The following is a 19,766-nucleotide window of genomic DNA, read 5'->3' as shown; positions in this document are numbered from 1 at the left end:
AATCTTTTTTTACTCCCCAAAGGATCTAGCTTACCCATCAGGCAATAACTCCCCTTTCCCCACTTCCCCCGGCCCCTGAGAACCTCTCATCTTCTGTCTCCGTGAATCGGCCTCTTGAAGGTATCTCCTAGAAGTGGAATCATGTAATTTATTTGTCCTTTCACGTCTGGCTTATTTCACTTAGCACATCTCCAAGGTTCATCCGTGTTGCATTGTATGTCAGAATTTCGTGCCTGTTTATGGGTAAATAATTGTCCATGGGTGGATGGACTACACTGTATGTCTCCAGTCAGTGTCAACGGATATGCATGACGTTCCCACCTTTGGGCAATCGTGAATCATGCTGCTGTGAACATAGGCGTACACATATCTGTTTGAGTCCCTGTTGCCGATTCTTTTGGGTACATACCTAGAAAAGGAGTTAGTGGACCATTCGGTGTACTAGTTTGTCAGGGATATTGCAGCAAAGTACCACTGACCTGGTGGCTTAAACAACAGAAATGTATTGTCTCATGTTTCTTCAGGCTTGAGGGGAGCTGGGGAGGGTGCTAGGACATGCACTTTGGGCCATCCCACCCCGGGAGGTAGAGGGAGCTGGGATATTTATCCACCACTCCCACCCATCCCTGCTAGAGGGATTCTCCCTGGACCTGGTAACTCCTCGAAGGCAGGGAGCTGCAGGTGCTGGCATGTGCTGAGATGGTTAAGAGCCAAGGGGAAGTGGGCATCGGTGACCAACTCATCATGGTCTCCGCAGGACTGTCACATGTTTAAGCTGAAAGTCTGCATCTGGGGGCACGTGTGCTTCGTCTCCCAGGTTCTCAACCCCAGAGCAGTCCCAGGCCACCAAAACTCTCAGGTGGAGCCAAGCTAGAGATGCAAGTGCTCCTGGGCTCCTGTGTCTCCGGCTCTCTGGCTCTATCCCTGCGTTGCTGCAGATGGGTCCTGACAATTGTTATTTATGTTGTGTTTTAGCTCTGCTGACCTCCACATTCTCTTCGGGATCCCCAGCATCTCTGACTCCCACCTCCAGCTCTGCAGGTAGGTTAGGAATCAAATCTTGGAGTCCCAGGAACCTTCAGCTCCCATTCAGTGGCTGATGAAACCCTGCATGGTCTGGACCATGATGTCCACCCAGCCCCAGCGTTCCCCTTTCTCCCTTGCAGCTGAATCTCTGCTCACACCAGCCTCATTTCTGTTCCTCCAGGGCCCAAACATCCTACCGACCTCAGGGCCTTTGCACCTACTGTTCTTGGGACTCAGCTGTGCCTGGTTCCTTTTTTCCTCCAAATAGTTCAGCTCGGAATGCTCTTGCTCACACCACCGCCTATACAGTAGCACGGCTCCCTATCCCACACATAGCGAATCTCCATTCTGTCTCAACAATCATTTCCTGGGTGGAAATTGCTACCCTATTTGGATTCCTTGGCTGCTTGAGTATTTGTGGCCCACGGTCTGAGAACAGAAGGTCTTGGTCCACCCTCCTCTCCTGACCCCAATGTCCGTAACACATCAGCCTGTGGATGCTTGGGGACAAGATGGCTGAAGTTCCCTTCCACGCTGACACCACGCGTTTGACGTGGAGGTGCCTGCTCTTCCCCTGGGTGGCCCAGGAGGGAAGGTGTCCCAGATGGGGTCTCTCAGGCCTCACCTGCAGCAAACTAGGGACAGATGGATGGTTCTGGTCCCTTCCCTGCAACTTACAACTCAGCACTAGACCGTGATGGGGCTCCTGTCTCTCCCCCGCCAGCTGCAGGTGTGGGCCCAGCCCCGGCACCATTCACTCTCAACTTCACCATCACCAACCTGACTTACACCCCAGATATGAGGCACCCGGGTTCCGCCAAGTTCAGCTCCACTGAGAAGGCCCTGACTCGCCTGGTAAGAGCCTGTCCCTCCCTCCTCTGACTTGCCTTGTCCAGGCTCCTCAGTGCCTCTTGCTCACCTCCCTGTCCTTCCTCCCCAGCTGGGTCCTTTGTTCAGGAACACCAGCATTGGCCCACTGTACTCTGGCTGCAGACTGACCTTGCTCAGGTGAGACTTCCCTCCCTCACACCTGCAGGGCTGCATTGTCCCAGGCAAGTCCCAAACACGACAGCTAGGAAGCGAGAACCAGAAATAACCAGGTTCTTCCAGGAATTCAGATATGGCAGGCATCTCCTCTGGCTGAATGTATCAGAGAGGGCTTCCTGAAGGAGGTGGCTGTCAAAGGTCTGAAACTACTTGGACAGGCAGAGCCGTGGAGCATTCACACTCACAGGTCAGAAAGGTCAACACTGGCTCATTAGGCAAAAATGAAATGAGTTCCCTCGGACAGTCCCTTGTGACAGGTGCTCAGGTACTGAGTCAGTCACAGGCCCTTCCCTCAAGGTGCCCACAAAGTAGAGAGCCCAGCAGCCATATGGACTCAAAACCATAATATGAACAGCGCTAGTTCAATGACAAAGCACTACGTGGGGGGCCACAGGAGCCCAGAGAATGAACTGTTAGCTCAGCTTGGGGGAGTCGGGTGGAGGCCGGCTGGAGGAGGTGATGCCCCTGAGCCAGGGTTTGACAGTCAAGTGTGCATTAGGCAGAAGAAGGATTGGCAAAGACATTTCAAGGGGTGGCATGTCTTACAAGTCATGGGACAAACGTGAAAGAGATTCTGGTACATGAGAAAGTTCCCTGACACTGGAGAGTAGACAGTGGGGCAAACAGCAATTGGAAAGAAGAAAGAAAAGGAGAGAGAGAGAGAGAGGAAGGGAGGAGAGAAAGATGGTTGGCCAGGAGGCTGGCTAAGCAGAGGGTGGATGGGTGCACCTGACATAGTTGCCTGATGGCAGATGAATTGCAGGGTGACTTGGGAGTAGTAGATGTCATCAAGAATTCAGTTCAAAGGCCATACTAGGAGGGCTCATAGCATTTTGCACAGCAAAAGGAGAAGCATTAATGGTCTCAGCATCATATGCACAGTCACACCCTGTTTCTGTCACTAGCCATGTCCTCTAACATCTGTATGGTTTTGTTTCCTCAACTACAAAGTGGGAATCCCTTGTGGAGTTGCTGAGAAGATAAAAAGAGGTAGCAAATATAAAATAGAACACCTAGTAAGTGTTCCATAAATATTAGTTGTGTTAAGTCACAGCTGTGGGAACCCGTGGACTTGTAAGCAGAGCCTGAACATGGCATCGTTTGTGTCAAGTAGAGCCCTGATAGATGTGAGGATGGGAAAATTTGATGGGATGGTGGGACAGGAGTGAGACATTGGGCTGGACCTGGTTTTTGCTTAAATTGGGGGGGACAGAGGATGGGGAAGGTGCAGAATGCCTCTGTCATCTCTGCGTCTGGCATTGATATGAAAACGGGAAGAGAAGCAGGTTCTGTGTTTTTATGGGGAAGTGGTAAGCTTGATTTGGGATATATGGACTCGCGTAGATCTAGACGTCATCCCTGAGGCTGTTGCTGACATGGCACAGAGCTCAGGAGAGAGTTCTTGGCCAGAGACTGAGATGGGATCTCATGACAATAATGCTGACAACTGAAATAGTATGAACCCTGACCCAAGAGAAATGAAGGGCAAAAGAATAGAAGTTGGCTGAAGATGAAGCCTCAGAGGTCACCCACTTCATGGAGTAGGAAGGTATGTAGATGTACAGGATGCAGAGAAGAACATGCCTAAGAAACCAGCAAGACCCAGTAGAGAGAAAGGTCATAAGGCCAAGACTGGGATCAACTGGGAGGAGAGAGTTGAGGAGAGCGTAGATCTCTCCTTCATCTCTGGATGCCCCTATTCTCACGTCCCTGCTGCCCTAGGGCTGAGAAGTACGGAGCAGCAATGGGAGTGGACGCCATCTGCACCTACCATCCAGACCCCATGGGCTCTGGGTTGGACAGAGAAGAGTTGTACCGGGAGCTGAGTCAGCTGACCTATGGGGTCACCCGGCTGGGCACATACATGCTGGACAGAGACAGTCTCTACATAAATGGTGAGTGTCTGTGCTGCAGCCGGACAGCCTCATAAGCTCCATGTCTCTCTAGACCAGTACTTCTCAACTGGGGGTGATCCTGTTCCCCCAGGAACATCTGGCAATATTCCAAGACGCCAGTCATGTCAAGAATGAGTTTACCCTCAAGTTCCTAACCACGAAGGCCACCCTGTAGACTATCCAGATAAAGAAAGCCTCAAATCTCAGGACAGAAAGGGTCATTAATGACCCACAGCTTAACAATCTAACCTACGTTGATTAGTTATTTCTCCTCTATACCAACTTGGAAATTTCCCTTCTGTATAATTTGAAATATATGTATTTCTTTATATGAACAATAGCACAAACCTGTTCTCTATCTCCAGAGGTGCAATTCCAGGACTGGGACTAACTTAAAGCAGTGATTTAAGTGATTTAAGTGATTTATAGGGATGGGTGAGTGACATATCTCGGTGCTGTGTGATGCTGGACAAGCCATGTGACCTCTGTCCATTTGTAGAGTGGACCATACATAGCCGTCATGCAGGATTGTCCTGACGGTCAGATGAGATAGCTCGGAAATCACCCAAGTAAATCACAGGGCTCCCATGAGTCCAGTATTTACTCGCATCTCACAGAGCATCAAAGGAGATGCAGTCCGTGACCCAGAGACACACTCCTGAAACACTCTCTTTCTCCAGTGCCTTTCAGCCTCCAATTTCTACACCTTCCCTCTGACCTCCAGGGCTCTTCTTGTTTTCATCATCCCACCCCATCTCCAAATCTCCTCTAATATTCCGAATCATGTGTACATTCCCATGCTCCCATCTCATTAAACTTTGACCTCCACTTACCACTCTTTCAACCTGCCACAATTTTGTTGGTGCTACATCACACACACACACACACACACACACACACACACTAGAAAAAAGCATACTATCATACAACTTTGTAAAGAGAAGCTAAGAGAGTAAGGATAAAATTATCTTTATAGATAGACCACGGATAAGGTTTGGAACATAGACTCATTCATAAATTTGCCCTGTGATTGTAATGTGCTGAGCATTATTCCCAGTGCATTATTTCTATGCATTCCTACTAAATAAGGGAAACGGATGTTACTGTATTTTTATCTTGGCAACAATAATAGTGATGTGTGTCATTATTTTCAAAGGACAAGGCACATGAGGGCACTGAATGAAATACAGCCATTAATGCTCATTTAGGAACCTCAGAAAGTTCATTCATGACTTTTATGTCTCGGTCTGCCATCCACCCCTTCCTTACCTCCCCGGACATGACAATCCTTTGTTTTTTTCTCCCTTTCTACAGGTTATAACCATCGATACTGGACCACCACCACCAGCAGTGAGTATGCAAAACCCAAACTTCAATGCCTATGGGGACCCCCATTCCCCAGAGCACATTCCTCTAGAGAGAAGCCCCCAGTGCCCCTCCCTGAATGCCTAGCCACAGACTCATAGCCGCCCCTAACCCACCCGTGGTCACGCTCTGCATCATGATCGGAACCTAAATTCCAATGAACTGTGTCTGCCCCACATTCTTTCAGGATGGCACTCAGTCATTTTCCCCTTGTTCTTTACTCTCAGCTCCAGTGATTCCTACATTCTCTCCAGAATCTGCCACACCTCTGTCCCCCATCCTCATGTCTGTAGGTAGCCGTCTGGGACCTATGAAGCTTCAACCCTGCATGGTCTGGTCCCTGTTAATCAGGCAGCTTCAGCCTGTCCCACTCATTCTGTCCCTCATTCTCTAAACTTTGACCACACCAGAGACTTAATCTCATTTTCTAGTGTTCAAATATCTGTCTGGCCTTTCGACTAACTCTTCCTGGAGATCCACTATGATTGGTACCTTACTGCCTTTCAAATCTCAGCTTAACCATCACATCCTCTGAAAGACCTTTCTAGACCACTTTCTATGAAGTAGCACTTCTGAATGGCCACCTGGCTCACCGGCCTTCTCTACCCTGTCATAGGCATTTCTTTCACGGAGTTTGCTATTTGCTTTCTGCAGTCTTTATGACTCTAGAGCTAAGCATTCATGCTGCACTCACTCTATATTCTTGATTGAATGAGTGAATAAAGCAATCTCTGTATATGCCCACATTTGTGGATTCTATTGGAGCACCCAGAAAATCATTCAGGTCTTAGTTATGAATTTGATTTTTGCTCTGTGACCTCATCTTGCCTATATGTGAGTCTGAGGGTTCCTGAGTCTATGGGAACCTGTTACAGGAGCTTGATTTATGCCATGAAATATCTCCTACCCCAGCCTTTAAGATTTACTTTAGAAGTTGAATCTATGGGTCTTTTTCATGCTTATGACATGGCGCAGGCTGGGCAGCCTGCCACGGGAGTCGTGAGTTTGGGGACGCAAACTGGTGTCCTTTAGTTTAAATTCTGCGTTTTGTGAATCGAGACACTGCAACTTTTTTACATGCTTTAGGCAGGATATGCACTTTCCACTTCCTCTCTGCTGCAGGCTTTTAAATATGTGGCATGTACTGCAAACCAAATCATTTCATGATGGCTGATGTCATATTTCTCTAGATGCACTTGAGATTTGTTCTTTGCCTTTAATTTGATTGTGATTGTCTGATGGTTTTCTTTGAGTTTATACCATTTGCGATTTTCTAAGCTTCCTCGTCCTGAAAATGTATGTTCTGAAGAAATTTGGGGACATTCCAGCCACCATTTCTGAACCTTTTCTTGATTCCCTGCACTAACTTCTCTCATTCTGTCCTCCAATGAAATGATATCTCCAAAGTCCCTGAATCTCTGTTCATTCTTAAAATCACTTTTTTTTTCCTCTTTGTCCTTCAGATGTAATCATTTCTTTTGATGTAGCTTCAAAACTGCTGGCCCTGAAACTAAGGTGACAACCCTGGACCCAGCACACGCAGCCATGCCAGCAAGAGATTGTAATGAACCCCCTCTCTCCCTTTCCAGCGGCAGGCACAAGCCCTTCTCTGGTGCCCTTCACGATCAGCTTCACCATCACCAGCCTGCGCTACACAGAGGACATGGCACCTCCGGGATCTGAGTTTTTCAACACCACAGAGAGGATCCTGAATCGCCTGGTGAGAGCCCCACCAGTGTGCCTGCAGTGCCTATTCTTGCCCTGTCCAACCCCTTGGCCCACCTAGTCACCTCCGTCTCTTTCATCCCCAGCTCAAACCCTTGCTCCAGCACAGCAGTATCGGGCCCCTCTACTCTGGTTGCAGATTGACCTTGCTCAGGTGAGAACTCTAGAGTAGCCATGCATGCCACACGGGGGGTGGTGGGGGATCACGAGCCCGACTGTGACATCCTGCACCTGCTCTCCCGGGGGCCGCTGGCCACCAGCTCCCACTCTGTCTCACATGGTGTTCCTAACTGGTAAAGGCAGGATCCTCTCAGACTTTCCTAGGAGATAAGGTTGAACTTCCCACAAAGATCTTTGTTCTGGAACTCACCAAGAAAACAATTAGTCAATCACGTTGCCTTTGTCATGATAGAGCTGCAGGTTTTCACCCAGGAGTGATATTGCTTCTTGGGGATATTTGGCAACATCTGGAGATATTTTTTGCTGTCATGATTCAAGGGTGGGGGAGGTTACGGGCATCTAGTGAGTGAGGCTAAATATCCTACATTTCACGGGACCATCTCCCTGACCCAAATACCCATAGTACCAAGAGATACCTGACCCAAAATACCCATAGTGCCAAGGCTGAGAGCCCTTGCTCTAGAGGATGTAGAATGTTCTTTCCCACTTGGGTCACATTTTTGGATAATGGTTGACCTGTCAGTACTGAGAATAATTCCAGCGTGTGGGAACCCGTGGGTTCCACATGCGTACGTGAGTCGCCTTGTGTTGTATCTCCCAGTAACTGACTTTTTGTCTGAGGAGGGGATTCCCCCAGCTCCAAAAGTACTCACTGTTGTCCTCCAGCTGTGATGGAAGGCTCTTCCCCTTTCCACTGGCCCTGAGATTTTTTCTGGCTCTGGGATACCACCCAGCCCGATCCCCACCTCCACCTTAGGCTGGCTTGCTTGGCCTCGGTGTTGCCTTCAAAAAGGTCGGTCTGTCGCATTCCAAGATCCATTCACACCAGGAGCGTTGGCCCTATTAGTACCTGGTAAAAATGGCTGTGATTGATTGAGTGCTTGTTCAAGAGCACTGCTAAGTGCTGTGAGGTCTGTACTATTACGTCACTTGACGAATGGAGAAAATGAGCCACAGAGAATCTGAGAGAGGCTTACTCAGAATCTCAGCAATTGAAGAGCACAGCTGGGATTTCAGCGATCTGACATTGCCTTTTTCTACCTGGTCAAGTTCTAGATTCCTTCCTTCCCACGCCCTCCATCCTGTTTCTGTTGTTAGGGTGTGTGTTGCCTTGTTACAATTACCATTTTAAAGTTTAGTGTAGACATCAACATTTCTAGACGCTTCATCCTCTGTTCAGGGACCTTGGCTATCCTACTCGTTTCCAATCTTCCTCCAGCATCAAATCCATTCCAGGCTGTCCACCAGTCCTCCTGCTTTCTCCCTCCCCTCCCTCGGTGAGGTTTTGAGAACCCCTACCTGGAGTGCACACCTTCCCATTTCTGCGTCCCTTCCTTCGCAGGCCTGAGAAGAACAGAACAGCCACTGGAGTTGATACTGTCTGCACTCACCGTCCTGACCCCATGAGCCTTAGGCTAGACAGAGAGAGTCTGTACTGGGACCTGAGCCGTGGGACTTACGGGGTCACCCAGTTGGGCTCCTTCAACCTGGACAAGGACAGCCTCTATGTCAACGGTCAGCATCCTTTTTGTAACCACAGGTTGAAGATAAAAAAAAAACCACCTCCCAAAGGGATGTGGAGTCTCCAGTTTGCTACAGGACCTACTTTCCTATGTATCATCTTCCCCCTGAGCAATCTCCCCTAATGACTCAAGGACCCCGATAGACCCTCCCCTTTGCAAATCCTTCTTTTCCCTTTGCCTCCCTGCATTCCAGGGCCATGGCTTGTATCCTGGTCTGAGGCACACAAGCCTGTCTCCAGGCAGGTGGAAGGGAATATCCTTCTGGCAGAAGCCACTGGCCACTCCATAGTCTGGCCATTCATCCTCCCATCAGCATCTCAAAATCCCCTCTAGACCCTGAGAAGCGCCGTTAGTAGACCCATGTTCTAGAAATGTTGGGTATGGTTATCTTCCCAAATAAATTGCAGGCCCATGGAACTGGATCAGGAACTGGATCTTTGACTCCTCTGCCTTTTAGAGACAAGATAGAGTTGCCCCTGAATCACACCTGTTGGACTGTGTAGACTTGAAGTCTTGGCTGGGGGCAGCGGTGGTGGTCCTCGGGCTGTATCGTGGACATCCTTCTCCTGCCTGCATCCCAATTCTGTCTCCTGTGCTCATTTCAGGTTATACCCATCGGGGCTCAGCCTCCACCGCCAGTGGTGAGTACTCAGGGCTCTGCTGACCATGTGCTCCAGGCCCCTTGTGGACAGCAGCTGATGCCCCTACTCAGAGCCTTGGAGAGATAAGAAGCCAGAGAACCTGAGGTCTCACCACCCCCTCTATAGTCAGTGGCTCCAGCTGGACAGACAAGATGTGCGCAGGGACCTCCATGCCCTGCTCAGAATCCCCATTCTCACTCCAGTCTGTTTCTTCTTAGCTGCTGTCACCTCCATGCGCTTCCCAGGGACCTCGGTGAGGCCGTCCCTCTTCTCCAGCTCCACAGGTGGGTCACTTCGCCCTCCGATCCTTCCAGAAAGCCTCCAGGCTGGGACCAGGGAGTTGCAGAGAAAAGTCACGGTGCATGAATGTGGAGCTGCCATGAGCTCCCCTTGCTCTGCTCTGAGCTACTCATGAGCAGAGAATATGTCCTCCACATCCATCCAGCTGTGTCGACCCTGGGCAACTTACTTACCATCTCAGTGCCTCAGTTTCCTCACCTGCCAAGTGGGAATGATAATGCATCATGTGGTCATCGTGAAGATTAAATGAAAATGCATCGCAACCCTTAGCACAGGGACCACCAGGGTATTTAGTGGGACAAATATTTATTGGGCATGTGCTATTTGGCACTTACTACATGCCAGGCCATGTACTATTGTTTTCTAATTTTTAATACTTTTCAGTTTTAATTTGCTAATTTGAACATGTCATTTTGAGATAAATGTAAATTTACAGGAAGTTGCAAAAAATAGTACAGGGGTCCTTTCACGTTGCACCCAGTTTCTCCCCAGTGGTTAACCTCTTGCGTAACTATGGTGCAATATCAAAACCAGGAAATTAATTGACATTGTTAATAACCACAACCTCAGATTTCATATTTCACTAGTTTATATGTATTTGTACATATGTCGGGCGGTGGGGGTGGGGGGGTAGTTTTATGCCACGTCATCACATGGGAAGATTTTTGTAACCACGGCATAGTCACAACACAGAATGGTTTCACCACAAATGTCTCTTATAGTCACACCCACCCAGCCTAACCCGTGGCAACCACTACTCTGTTTTCCATTTTTACAATTTTGTTATTCTGAGGGTGTTATATCCATGGAATCACACGACATGCAACCTCCGAGGACCGCCTTATTTCACTCTGTATAATGCCTTGAAATGTGCTTCTTTCACTGTCATTTATGCTCCATAATTTCCCTAAAAAGTATGATTTTCCCCATTTTACAGCTGAAGAAAAGGAGGTACAGTAGCCCCCCCAGTTACCCATGGGGTACATGTTCTAAGACTCCCAGTGGATGCCTGAAACCACATTTACACTCTTTTTTTTCCTGTCCATACATCCCTATGATAAAGGTGAACTCGTAAAGAAAGCACAGTGAGAGATGAACAATAATTAATAACAGAACAATTCTACTGTAATAAAAGTGATGTGAATGTGCTCTCTCTCTAGCGAAATATCTTACTGTGCTGGCCTCACCCTTCTCGTGATGGTGTGAGATGGTAAAATGCCTGATACAGCATTAGGCTCCTGCTGACCTTCAAGTGCATGTCAGGAGGGCCATCTGCTTCCGGCCTGTGGCTGACCGCCAGAGACGGAAAACGCAGAGAGCCCAACCACGGATCGCAGGGAACTGCTGTACACACAGGTTGAGTGACACGCCCAGGGGTCACCTGGATGGAGAAGGGCACAGAGGGCATTAATCTGACTCCCTGGTGTGGCTGTACCCATGGAAACCACAGCTCTACCCTGTGGTCTCTTCATTCAAGGCCAAGTTCTGAGCGTCATGGGATTGGGTAGGGTGGTGAGCCGGTGAGAGGTCTTTGTGAAGGACTGATGTTCGGCTCATGTTTTTTATAAATCTGTCCTCCGTGTTGCATGGGACTGAATGGATTTTTCTCCTTTCTCAGCCCCCAGGGGATGAGACTGCTCCAATCCTGGTACTTTTAACCTGTGAAATAGAGCCAATCCGGGTCCAGGCACTCAACCCCTGGCCACCTACCCGACCTCATAGGCAGACTTGGGGGCTACACAGGCTACTTACTTCTAGACCCCGCTGCTGCATTAAAAAAATTATTTTTACTGTGGAATAGTATGCACAACATAGAATTTACCATTTTCACTGTTCTGAAGTATATACAGTTCAGTGGCATTAAATACATTCACGCTTTAGTACTACCACCGCCGCCATCCATTCCCAGGGATGTTTCACCTTCCTAACAAAGCCTGTTCCCAGTAAACACGAACTCTTCATAACCCCCCCCCCAGGCCCTGGGAACCTCTATTCTACGTTCTGTCTCTATTCACTTGACTATTTTAGGGACCTCCTGTAAGTGGAATCATCTAATATTTGTCTTTTTGTGTTTGGTCTACTTCACTGAGCAGAATGTTTTCAAGGTTCATCTCTGTTGTGGCTGGGGTCTGAATTCCCCATCCTTTTTGATGGCTGAGTACTAATCCATTGCAGGCATTTTGTTTATTCACCTGTGGATGGATACCAGGCATTTCCACCTTTTGGCTACTGTCATTGGGGCTGCTGTGAATGCGTCATTTCAAGTGTCTGAGAGCCTGTTTTCAGTTCTTTTGGGTATGGACTCAGGAGTGAGCTTGCAGGATCCTAAAGAAATCATACTTTTTAGGGAAATTACAGAGCATAAATGACGGGTTTTGAGGCACCACCAAACTCTTCCACAGGCCCTCCACCAGCATTCCTGCCAACAGTGCAGAAGGGTTCCAATTTCTGCACATTTTCACCAACACTTATTTGCCATTTGGGGTTTTTCTTAGTTGTTTTTTTTTTTTAAGTTTGTTTACAATGCCATCCTGAGGATGGGCCTGCTACTGCATTCGACAGCCTCTGCCTGTTGCTCCTTATCTGGCCTCTGTCTTCAGTCCAAAGACAGCCTGCCTGCCTCCTTTGAACCCCACAGCCTAATATCCGCGACCCTCCATCTCCGTCCTTGGAAACTGTCTTAGAGCCCAGCCCAGGCCTGCCTCAGGCGTGGTCTCCTTTTTCCTTCCCCTGCTGCAGCAGCGGCCCCTTTCCTGGTGCCCTTCACCCTCAACTTTACCATCACCAACCTGTACTACGAAGAAGCCATGCGCACCCGGGGCTCCTGGAAGTTCAACTCCACCGAGAGGATCCTGCAGGGCCAGGTGAGAGCCCCGCCCACTGTGGTCAGTCCCGCCCCCTCCGCCCTTCCCCCGCCCACTGCCGCCAGCCCCGCCCACCTCGCTTCTGCCCTGCTCCCAAGCCCTGGACTTCCTGCTCACTTTCCTCTCCGCACGCCTGCAGCTCGGACCCTTGTTCAAGAACACCAGCGTGGGCCGTCTGTACTCTGGCTGCAGGCTGACCCTGCTCAGGTGCGACCTCGGAATAGCCCCCAGGCTGCCCAAGTGCTCCCAGACCCCAGTAGGCGCTCTCCTGTCCCCATGCCACGAGGTTGCAGGTCTCCAACCTGCAATTCCATTAAAGTTCCCTCTGCACCCCTTTCCGCGTTCCTCCCGTTCGCCCGGCCCCCCAGCCGCCGGTGCCCACCTTCCCAGCTGGCTGCAGGGAATGCACGTCCGACTGCTCAGCTCTCGGTTCCCTTTCCTAGCCCTCTTTCCCAGCCCCCCCGGCTCCTTCCTGTCCTGCCCCCAAGGCTCTCAGGAGCCCTCCCTGGGGACTCCACTTACTGTCACCCCCTCGCCCGGCCTCCCCAGGCCCGAGAAGGATGGCGCAGCCACCGGAGTGGATGCCGTCTGCACCTACCACCCTGACCCTCCAGATGCCAGGCTGGACAGAGAGCGGCTGTACCGGGAGCTGAGCCGGCTGACCCGCGGTGTCACCAGGCTGGGCCCCTACACCCTGGACCAGGACAGTCTCTGCATCGGCGGTGAGGGGCTGCCCTTTTTAGCATTTCAACAGGCCACACACCCTCCCCGCCCCCATCCCTCCCCTCCCTCATCCTTTCTCCCTCCTCCTGCGCAGGTTACACCCACCCGGCCCGGGCCACCACCCTCAGCAGTGAGTGTGCAGGGGCTCCAGAAGTCTCTACAGTCCCGGGAGTCCCAGCCCTTAGGATGGAAGAGGCTGGGGGCCCGCCGCCCCCTTTCTGCATCCCTGTGCTACCCCTAGCCCTGGAAAACGGGAACCTACTGACCTTGAAGCCACAGGCGTGGTGGGCCCCTGCTCCCTAGCATCCCCAGGGCCATGAGGTCCCCACCCCAAGCCCTTGGGTGCCTTCCCCCCCACCCGGCCTCTGTGATGACAGTGTCTGCATTAGTGGTGGGGGGCTGTGCTGGGGCCTGGGGGGTCTCCTCCCTGAGTGAGCTCCACTGCAGCAGGGGTCCACAGCCAGCTCAGACTCCAGGGGGTGGGAGGGGGTGCGGGGGGCTCCCATCTCAGGGCTTTGAGCAAGGCCTTTGTGTCCCTGGAGGGGTGGGGGTAGATTCTGAGCCCTTCCAGGGGGCATGCTGGCTTCCTTTCCCTGCCGCGCAGCGGTGACAGTCCAGTGGTCATCTCCCCAGGGACCAGGTCTTTGCCTCTTTGTCCCCATCTCTCCCTCTCTCTGCAGGTCACACCCATCCGGCCTCAGCCACCACCCCCGGGAGTGAGTATTTCAGAGCTCTGTGTACCTGTGGCCACTGTCCTTTCCCTCAAAATAGGAGCCACTCAACCATCCAGCCCTTCCCTCCTAATGGGAAGGAGTCCAGAGAACATGGAGAGAAATGTGGGCTGAGCTGGAGGCGACAGGAGTCAACCCCCTTCCCCCCCACACACAACCGAGGCTGCTGCCCCATCCCAGGCCAAATGGGGCGCAGAGAGAGATGCATATTTTTATAACCAGAGCGCCCACTGCTGCCCCCATCCCCTCGCAGGCATAGCACACTCTGGATTTCATTCCTGATGGTCTTTTTTCTTCCTCAGCCGCTGGGACCTCCACATCCTTCCCCACCACCAGACCCACAGGTAGGAAGGCTCTTATTGGTACCAAAATCATTTCTTCAAAAGCAGTGATATGAGATCACTTCTTCCTTCCCCACCCGGTGGGTTTCGGTAGCCATCTAGCTGTTCAGACCCCAAATCCTGAGGCTGTCCCAGGCCACACAGCAGCTCCGTCCACCTCCTAGATGTCACCCAACCTCTTGGACTCTGACCCTACAGTCACCACCTCTTCCCAAATTTATTCTATCTCCTCATCACCAAAGGCAGGGACAGAGGTGCCAACAGTGACCCTCCCTCCGGCTCACCTCTGACGGCCCTCCGTCACCAGGTCTGCTCTTCTCCTTTGGAGTACCTTACTTTCCCTTTATCTGCTTCACTCAGCCTTTATTCAGGCCGCTGGCATTCTTTGCTAGGACCATCACAGTAGCCTGCACTCTGGCCTCCTACAGTCTTCCACACAGCAGCTGTCGCATCCCTTCCCAATGTACCTCTGTCCACGTAATCCCTGTCCTCTGACAGTCTTTCGATGACCCCACCTGGTCTACAGACCACGTCCAAACTCCTGCACCGCATGGTCACTGCCTCCCCTTTCTGGGCTCAGAGGATCTGTCCAGTCTCATGTCTATACTTCAGGTCCTTTGAGGGCCCTGCTCTGTCCTGCCTCCGGGCCTGTACCCATGCTGTTCCTTGCAAGGAGAGCTTGAGCTCTCTCCTTGCTCCACTCCCACCCCCCAACCCTCATACATGCGTTTGGTCTCAGCTGAAAGGATGCTTCCTCCGAGAAGCCGTCCTCCGTCATTGGTTGGGTGCCCCACCCAGAATCGCACATCTGCCTGGCTTCCCTGCAGCATGATGGTCTGGCCACTGTGCTGGCCATAACACTGGCAGACTATGCGCTATTCGTCTTTGGACCCACAGAGCCCAGCACAGAGCCTTACACACATCAGGCGCTTAATAAATGCTCCCTGCGTGAATGGACGAAGCTTCCTGATATCTTCAGAATTCCCTAACGTTCTCTCCCGCAGCTCCTGCAGCCCTTGACTGTGCCGGGTCTGCTGTGGGGGCTCCACGGTTAGAGCCCCAGGCAGCCTCGGTCACGGCTATGATCGGCCGGGACATCTTTCTCTCCCTCCCCTGCTGCAGCCACTGGCCCTGCCCTGGTGTCCTTCACCCTGAACGTCACCGTCACCAACATGGAGTACACTGAGGACATGGGGCGTCCGGCTTCCTTGAAGTTCAGCTACACCGAGAGGCTCCTGCAGCCCCAGGTGAGAGCCCCGCAGTGGCCAGCCGCCCCACCTCACCCCCTCGCTCACCTCCACCTTTCACTCACCTCCCTGCCTTTCCCACCAGCTCAGGCTCCTGCTCAACAAGACCAGCATCGGCCCCCTCGGTGCTGACTGCAGGCTGGCCTCGCTCAGGTGAGACCCCCAGATGGGCTGATCCCTCAGGTCAGGTGGGCCCTCACGCAGCGGCCAGTGTGGCTCAGGCCCCGGGCAGGCCCCCAGCACCGTGGCCTCGGTGCCCACTGAGACCTGTGTGCCTGCTTCACGCCCAGGTGCTGGGAATGCTCAAAGCTTCGTAGGGATGGGGCATCGTGTTGATCCTTTATGGAATCCAGATGACATTTTTTTGAAATGAAGCCTTTCCTTTGAGAAGGACCAATGCATCTTGTCTGCAAATGCTGAGAATTTTTTTGTCCCTAATTGCATGAGGGTTGTCCCAGGTGAACGGCACCTAGGAGAGCCCCTGCACGCTTCAGGGCCAGCCCCCTCACCTCCTGCCTTGACGTCCACACCCAGAGGGACTCCTCCCAGCATTCCTCATCCCCATGTCCTTCCTTCCCCAGGCCCAAGAAGGACAGGGCAGCTACCAGAGTGGACATCCTCTGCACCTTCCATTCTGGCCCTGCGGGCCCCAGGCTGGACGCAGAGCGGCTGTACTGGGAGCTGAGCCGTGAGACCCACGGAGGCACCCTGCTGGGCCCCTTCACCCTGGACAGGGACAGTCTCTACGTCAATGGTGAGAGGCGATGCTGCAGCCGTGGTCTCACTCCTGGCTGGAGTTTGTATTGCATTCATTTCTCTCCAGGGAGCTGTCCCCATCTTCTCCTCCTGATCTGGGCTGTCTTCGGTGCGATGAGGGGATTCCTGGGTCCAGCCAGGCTCCTGCCTGGACACCTCTCCTCTACCTCTTCCCTTCTGCTTTTCCCACAAAGATCCCCAGTCCTCCCTTGCATTGAGCCTCGATGTCTCCTCAGCTCTGGTTCAGCCTCTCTGGCCTTTCCTCTGCAGGTCACACCTACAGAGCCTCGGCCCCGACCATCACCGGTGAGTATTCCCGGCCCCCATTTTCTGGCTCCTGTCCTCACGTCGCAACTGGGGAGAAGTCAATCTCCTTAGCCTCCTGTCCTCTGCAAGGGACACTAGGAAGGGCCCCTGCCTCCTCCCGTCTCTCGCTCCCAAGCTCTGAGGGCGAATCCGGCCCAAGGTGAGACGGTCTTAGACACCTGCAGACCTCACATGATTGTCACTGCAGTTTTGCTGAAGCCCCACCCTCAGTACTCTTTCCTTATCCTGTTCTCACCTCAGCTTGTTGTTCTGAGAGCTTCTCACCCTGAGTGCTGTACCGTGCTTATTGAATCTTCAGTGATTGAAAATTTTTTTTTTAATTTTTAAATTCTTACTGAAACGGACTGCCTTCCTGCGCCATGCTGTTACCTCCTGTATCAGTCAGCTAGCGCGTCGTAACAGAATGCCACCGACTGGGAGCTCCAACAGCAGAAATGTATTTGCTCCCCGTTCTGGAAGCTGGAAGACCCAGGCCAAGGCGCTGGCAGGGCTAGTTTCCCGGGAGGCCTCTCGCTGGCTTGCAGATGACGGCCCTGTGGCTTCCTTGCTGCCGCACGTATTTCTGGAGGCCGTGTGTCCCCGTCTCCTTTTCCGCACACTTAGCAGTGCAGTCAGATCAGATCGGGGCCTTCCCCAGTGGCCTCTTTTCAACTTGGCCTCCTCTTTAAAGGGCCTGTCTCCAAATACAGTCACATTCTGAGGTCCTGGGAATTGGGACCTCAGCATAGGAATCTGGTGGGGGAGCACAATTTATCCCCAAACCCGTACACTGTCCTTTCATTCTCTCTACAACCTTGTGACTCGGCTCCGTTTTACAGATGCGGAAACTCAGGCTCAGAGAGGCTACCAGTCCCACAGCAAATAAATTACAGACCCCAGAGTTCCTGTAACTCCCAGACTCATAGCATGATCACGCTCTGGGCTACTCATTGTCAGTTAATTCATTCCCGAAGATATGCTGATCTTGGGTTATGTTCAAGTGTGTGGGCGAAGCTCCCTTTCGCATCCCCCGCAAAACCCTGTGATAAGAACCTTGTGGATCTGCGAGAATTAATCGCCCTGGCCCTCGGGGCAACCCTCTCGAGCTCTCTCCTTGGGTCCGTCACTGGTCTGCTAGGCCACAGTGTCCCCCCTCCCTGCTTCCAACCACGCAGGGCTCTGGGCTCCTGACGCCCCGTAACAGCCATCTGTTCCCAAATGATAGGAGGAAAAGTGAGTTAACGTGAGCCCCACTGACTGCTTTGATATCATGCTGTAGTCCTAGGAACGGTCCCAGGAGCAATATAGGAGCAGTTTAATGTGCACCGGGGAAGGATGGCCGGGTGAAGGGAAGGAAGGGGTGGGTGGACGGAAAAATGGATGGATGAATGGGTGGATGGGTGGGTGGGTGGAAGGAGTCACGAATGCAAGAAGGAAGGGAGGGAGAGAGGGAAGATGTCTAGACAGGGATGGGGGGCGGAGAAGCTCTGCACACTGTAAGTCATCCGAAAGTGTTTTCTTATTTGTCTTTTATAACAAATGCAGTGTTTCCTCTGTGCGCAACACTGTGCTTACACACTTTATAGAAATTAACTTACTTAAACCTCACAACAGCCTTTGAAATAGGCATCATTTTGGTCCCATCTCATAGATGAGTGAATGAAGTGCAGTGAGGTTGGTTATAGGTGCTAGTTGGCTTTTTGTAAGCAGTGCAGAGAAGAATGGCATACCTGGCTGCAAGCACAGGGCGTAGATATGCATGTGGATAGTATATATCTGCATATGGAAATAGATCTATACAGAAGTTCAGTTATATACGTATTTTCCATCTAGCATAGATGTATCCAATCTATCGAGAGGGAGAGACAGAGACAGAAGCACAGAGACAAAGAGACAGAGACGGTGGTGGGTGGGGGCAGAGGGAACGTGCATGGAAGCGTCTGGGTTGCCAGTTACACATCAGCACTGCCAGGTGGAGCCTCTCCTCCCAGGACGCAGCAAAGCCACCAGGGCCTTCACAGGGCCCCCTGCCCCTGCGCCTGCTGGAGATCCCCATCTCAAGCCCCCGATCGTTACACCTGCCCTTACTGGCTTCTGGAATTGTCTGCATTTACAAGTGACCCTGGGCTTTCTTGGGAGGAGGACAAGAGGCACCCAGAAGCCTCCCCCAGGGTAGACGTTGGGCCCCCCGACCCCCTGCAAGCCTTGGCTGTCTCTGCCTACCGCAGCCGGGAAGGTGGGCGAAGAGCCATTCTCACTGAACTTCACCATCGACAACCTGCGCTACTCGGCGGACATGGGCCACCCCAGCTCGCTCAAGTTCAACATCACAGACAGCCTCATGCAGCACCTGGTGAGAGGCCTCCTCCCTCGCCCACACCCCATCCTCTGTGACCCATCCTGGGGACCATTGTCGCCTCTGACCACCGCTGGCTCTCTCCTTCCTCTCCAGCTCGGCCCTTTGTTCCAGAGGAGCAGCCTGGGTGCCCAATACACAGGCTGCAAGGTCACCTCGCTAAGGTGAGCACACCCCCGCCCCCACGGCTCCCCACCGAACGACACAGGCTTCTGACTGTGGCAGCCGCCCCCGGTTGCAGCAAGCTATCCTGGAGAGTCCTTTTCTCCATCTATTTTTTAGAATTACATTATTTATTTTTTACATTGTGATAACAGAAACACAAGATTTGCCATGTTAACCATTTGCAAGCATACAGTCCAGTGGCATCGATTACATACATGCTGCTGCACGCCCATCACCACGATCTAGTCCCAAAGCTTTTTCATCACTCCGTACCCAGTGGACAGTTAGTCTCATGTCTTGGGTCAGTTTGAGTTCTGTTGGTATTTACAAAGCCCGTGTCCATTTGCATTTTCATTCAACAGTCATTAATGGTACAGCATCTCTGAGCAGCTGGAGACCTGCCCCCACCTCCCCTGGTGGGGAAAATAATACACACCGAGCAGGAGGCTCAATATCTAAGTGAAGTGATCTCAAACACAGTAAAGCAATTTGAAACATAAATAGATAGAAAGCAATGGGAGAGCAACTTTACCCAGGGGGATGGGGGTCGCCTTATCATGGAGGCAGGTTCTGAG

General features: G+C 51.8%; 1 protein-coding gene across 1 annotated transcript in view; it reads left to right on the top strand.

The window, feature by feature from the left end:
* Window positions 1–19,766, top strand: part of LOC118909137 (mucin-16-like) — a 43,653-nt gene that overhangs the window by 9,839 nt on the left and 14,048 nt on the right. Inside the window, exons 5-26 of the mRNA XM_057489548.1 lie at window positions 976–1,041; window positions 1,751–1,881; window positions 1,967–2,034; window positions 3,796–3,968; window positions 5,283–5,318; window positions 6,923–7,053; window positions 7,145–7,212; window positions 8,581–8,753; window positions 9,367–9,402; window positions 9,621–9,686; window positions 12,442–12,566; window positions 12,706–12,773; window positions 13,116–13,288; window positions 13,384–13,419; window positions 13,970–14,005; window positions 14,323–14,364; window positions 15,484–15,608; window positions 15,694–15,761; window positions 16,190–16,362; window positions 16,635–16,670; window positions 18,899–19,023; window positions 19,123–19,190. Coding sequence (XP_057345531.1) covers window positions 976–1,041; window positions 1,751–1,881; window positions 1,967–2,034; window positions 3,796–3,968; window positions 5,283–5,318; window positions 6,923–7,053; window positions 7,145–7,212; window positions 8,581–8,753; window positions 9,367–9,402; window positions 9,621–9,686; window positions 12,442–12,566; window positions 12,706–12,773; window positions 13,116–13,288; window positions 13,384–13,419; window positions 13,970–14,005; window positions 14,323–14,364; window positions 15,484–15,608; window positions 15,694–15,761; window positions 16,190–16,362; window positions 16,635–16,670; window positions 18,899–19,023; window positions 19,123–19,190 — 2,023 coding nt within the window. The remainder of the gene's footprint in view (window positions 1–975; window positions 1,042–1,750; window positions 1,882–1,966; window positions 2,035–3,795; window positions 3,969–5,282; window positions 5,319–6,922; window positions 7,054–7,144; window positions 7,213–8,580; window positions 8,754–9,366; window positions 9,403–9,620; window positions 9,687–12,441; window positions 12,567–12,705; window positions 12,774–13,115; window positions 13,289–13,383; window positions 13,420–13,969; window positions 14,006–14,322; window positions 14,365–15,483; window positions 15,609–15,693; window positions 15,762–16,189; window positions 16,363–16,634; window positions 16,671–18,898; window positions 19,024–19,122; window positions 19,191–19,766) is intronic.

This window comes from Manis pentadactyla, chromosome 12 (genome assembly GCF_030020395.1).
Source record: "Manis pentadactyla isolate mManPen7 chromosome 12, mManPen7.hap1, whole genome shotgun sequence".
NCBI classification, from domain to species: domain Eukaryota; kingdom Metazoa; phylum Chordata; class Mammalia; order Pholidota; family Manidae; genus Manis; species Manis pentadactyla.
Note: the sequence above shows the minus strand (reverse complement) of the source record. Positions and strands in the feature narration are given on the sequence as shown.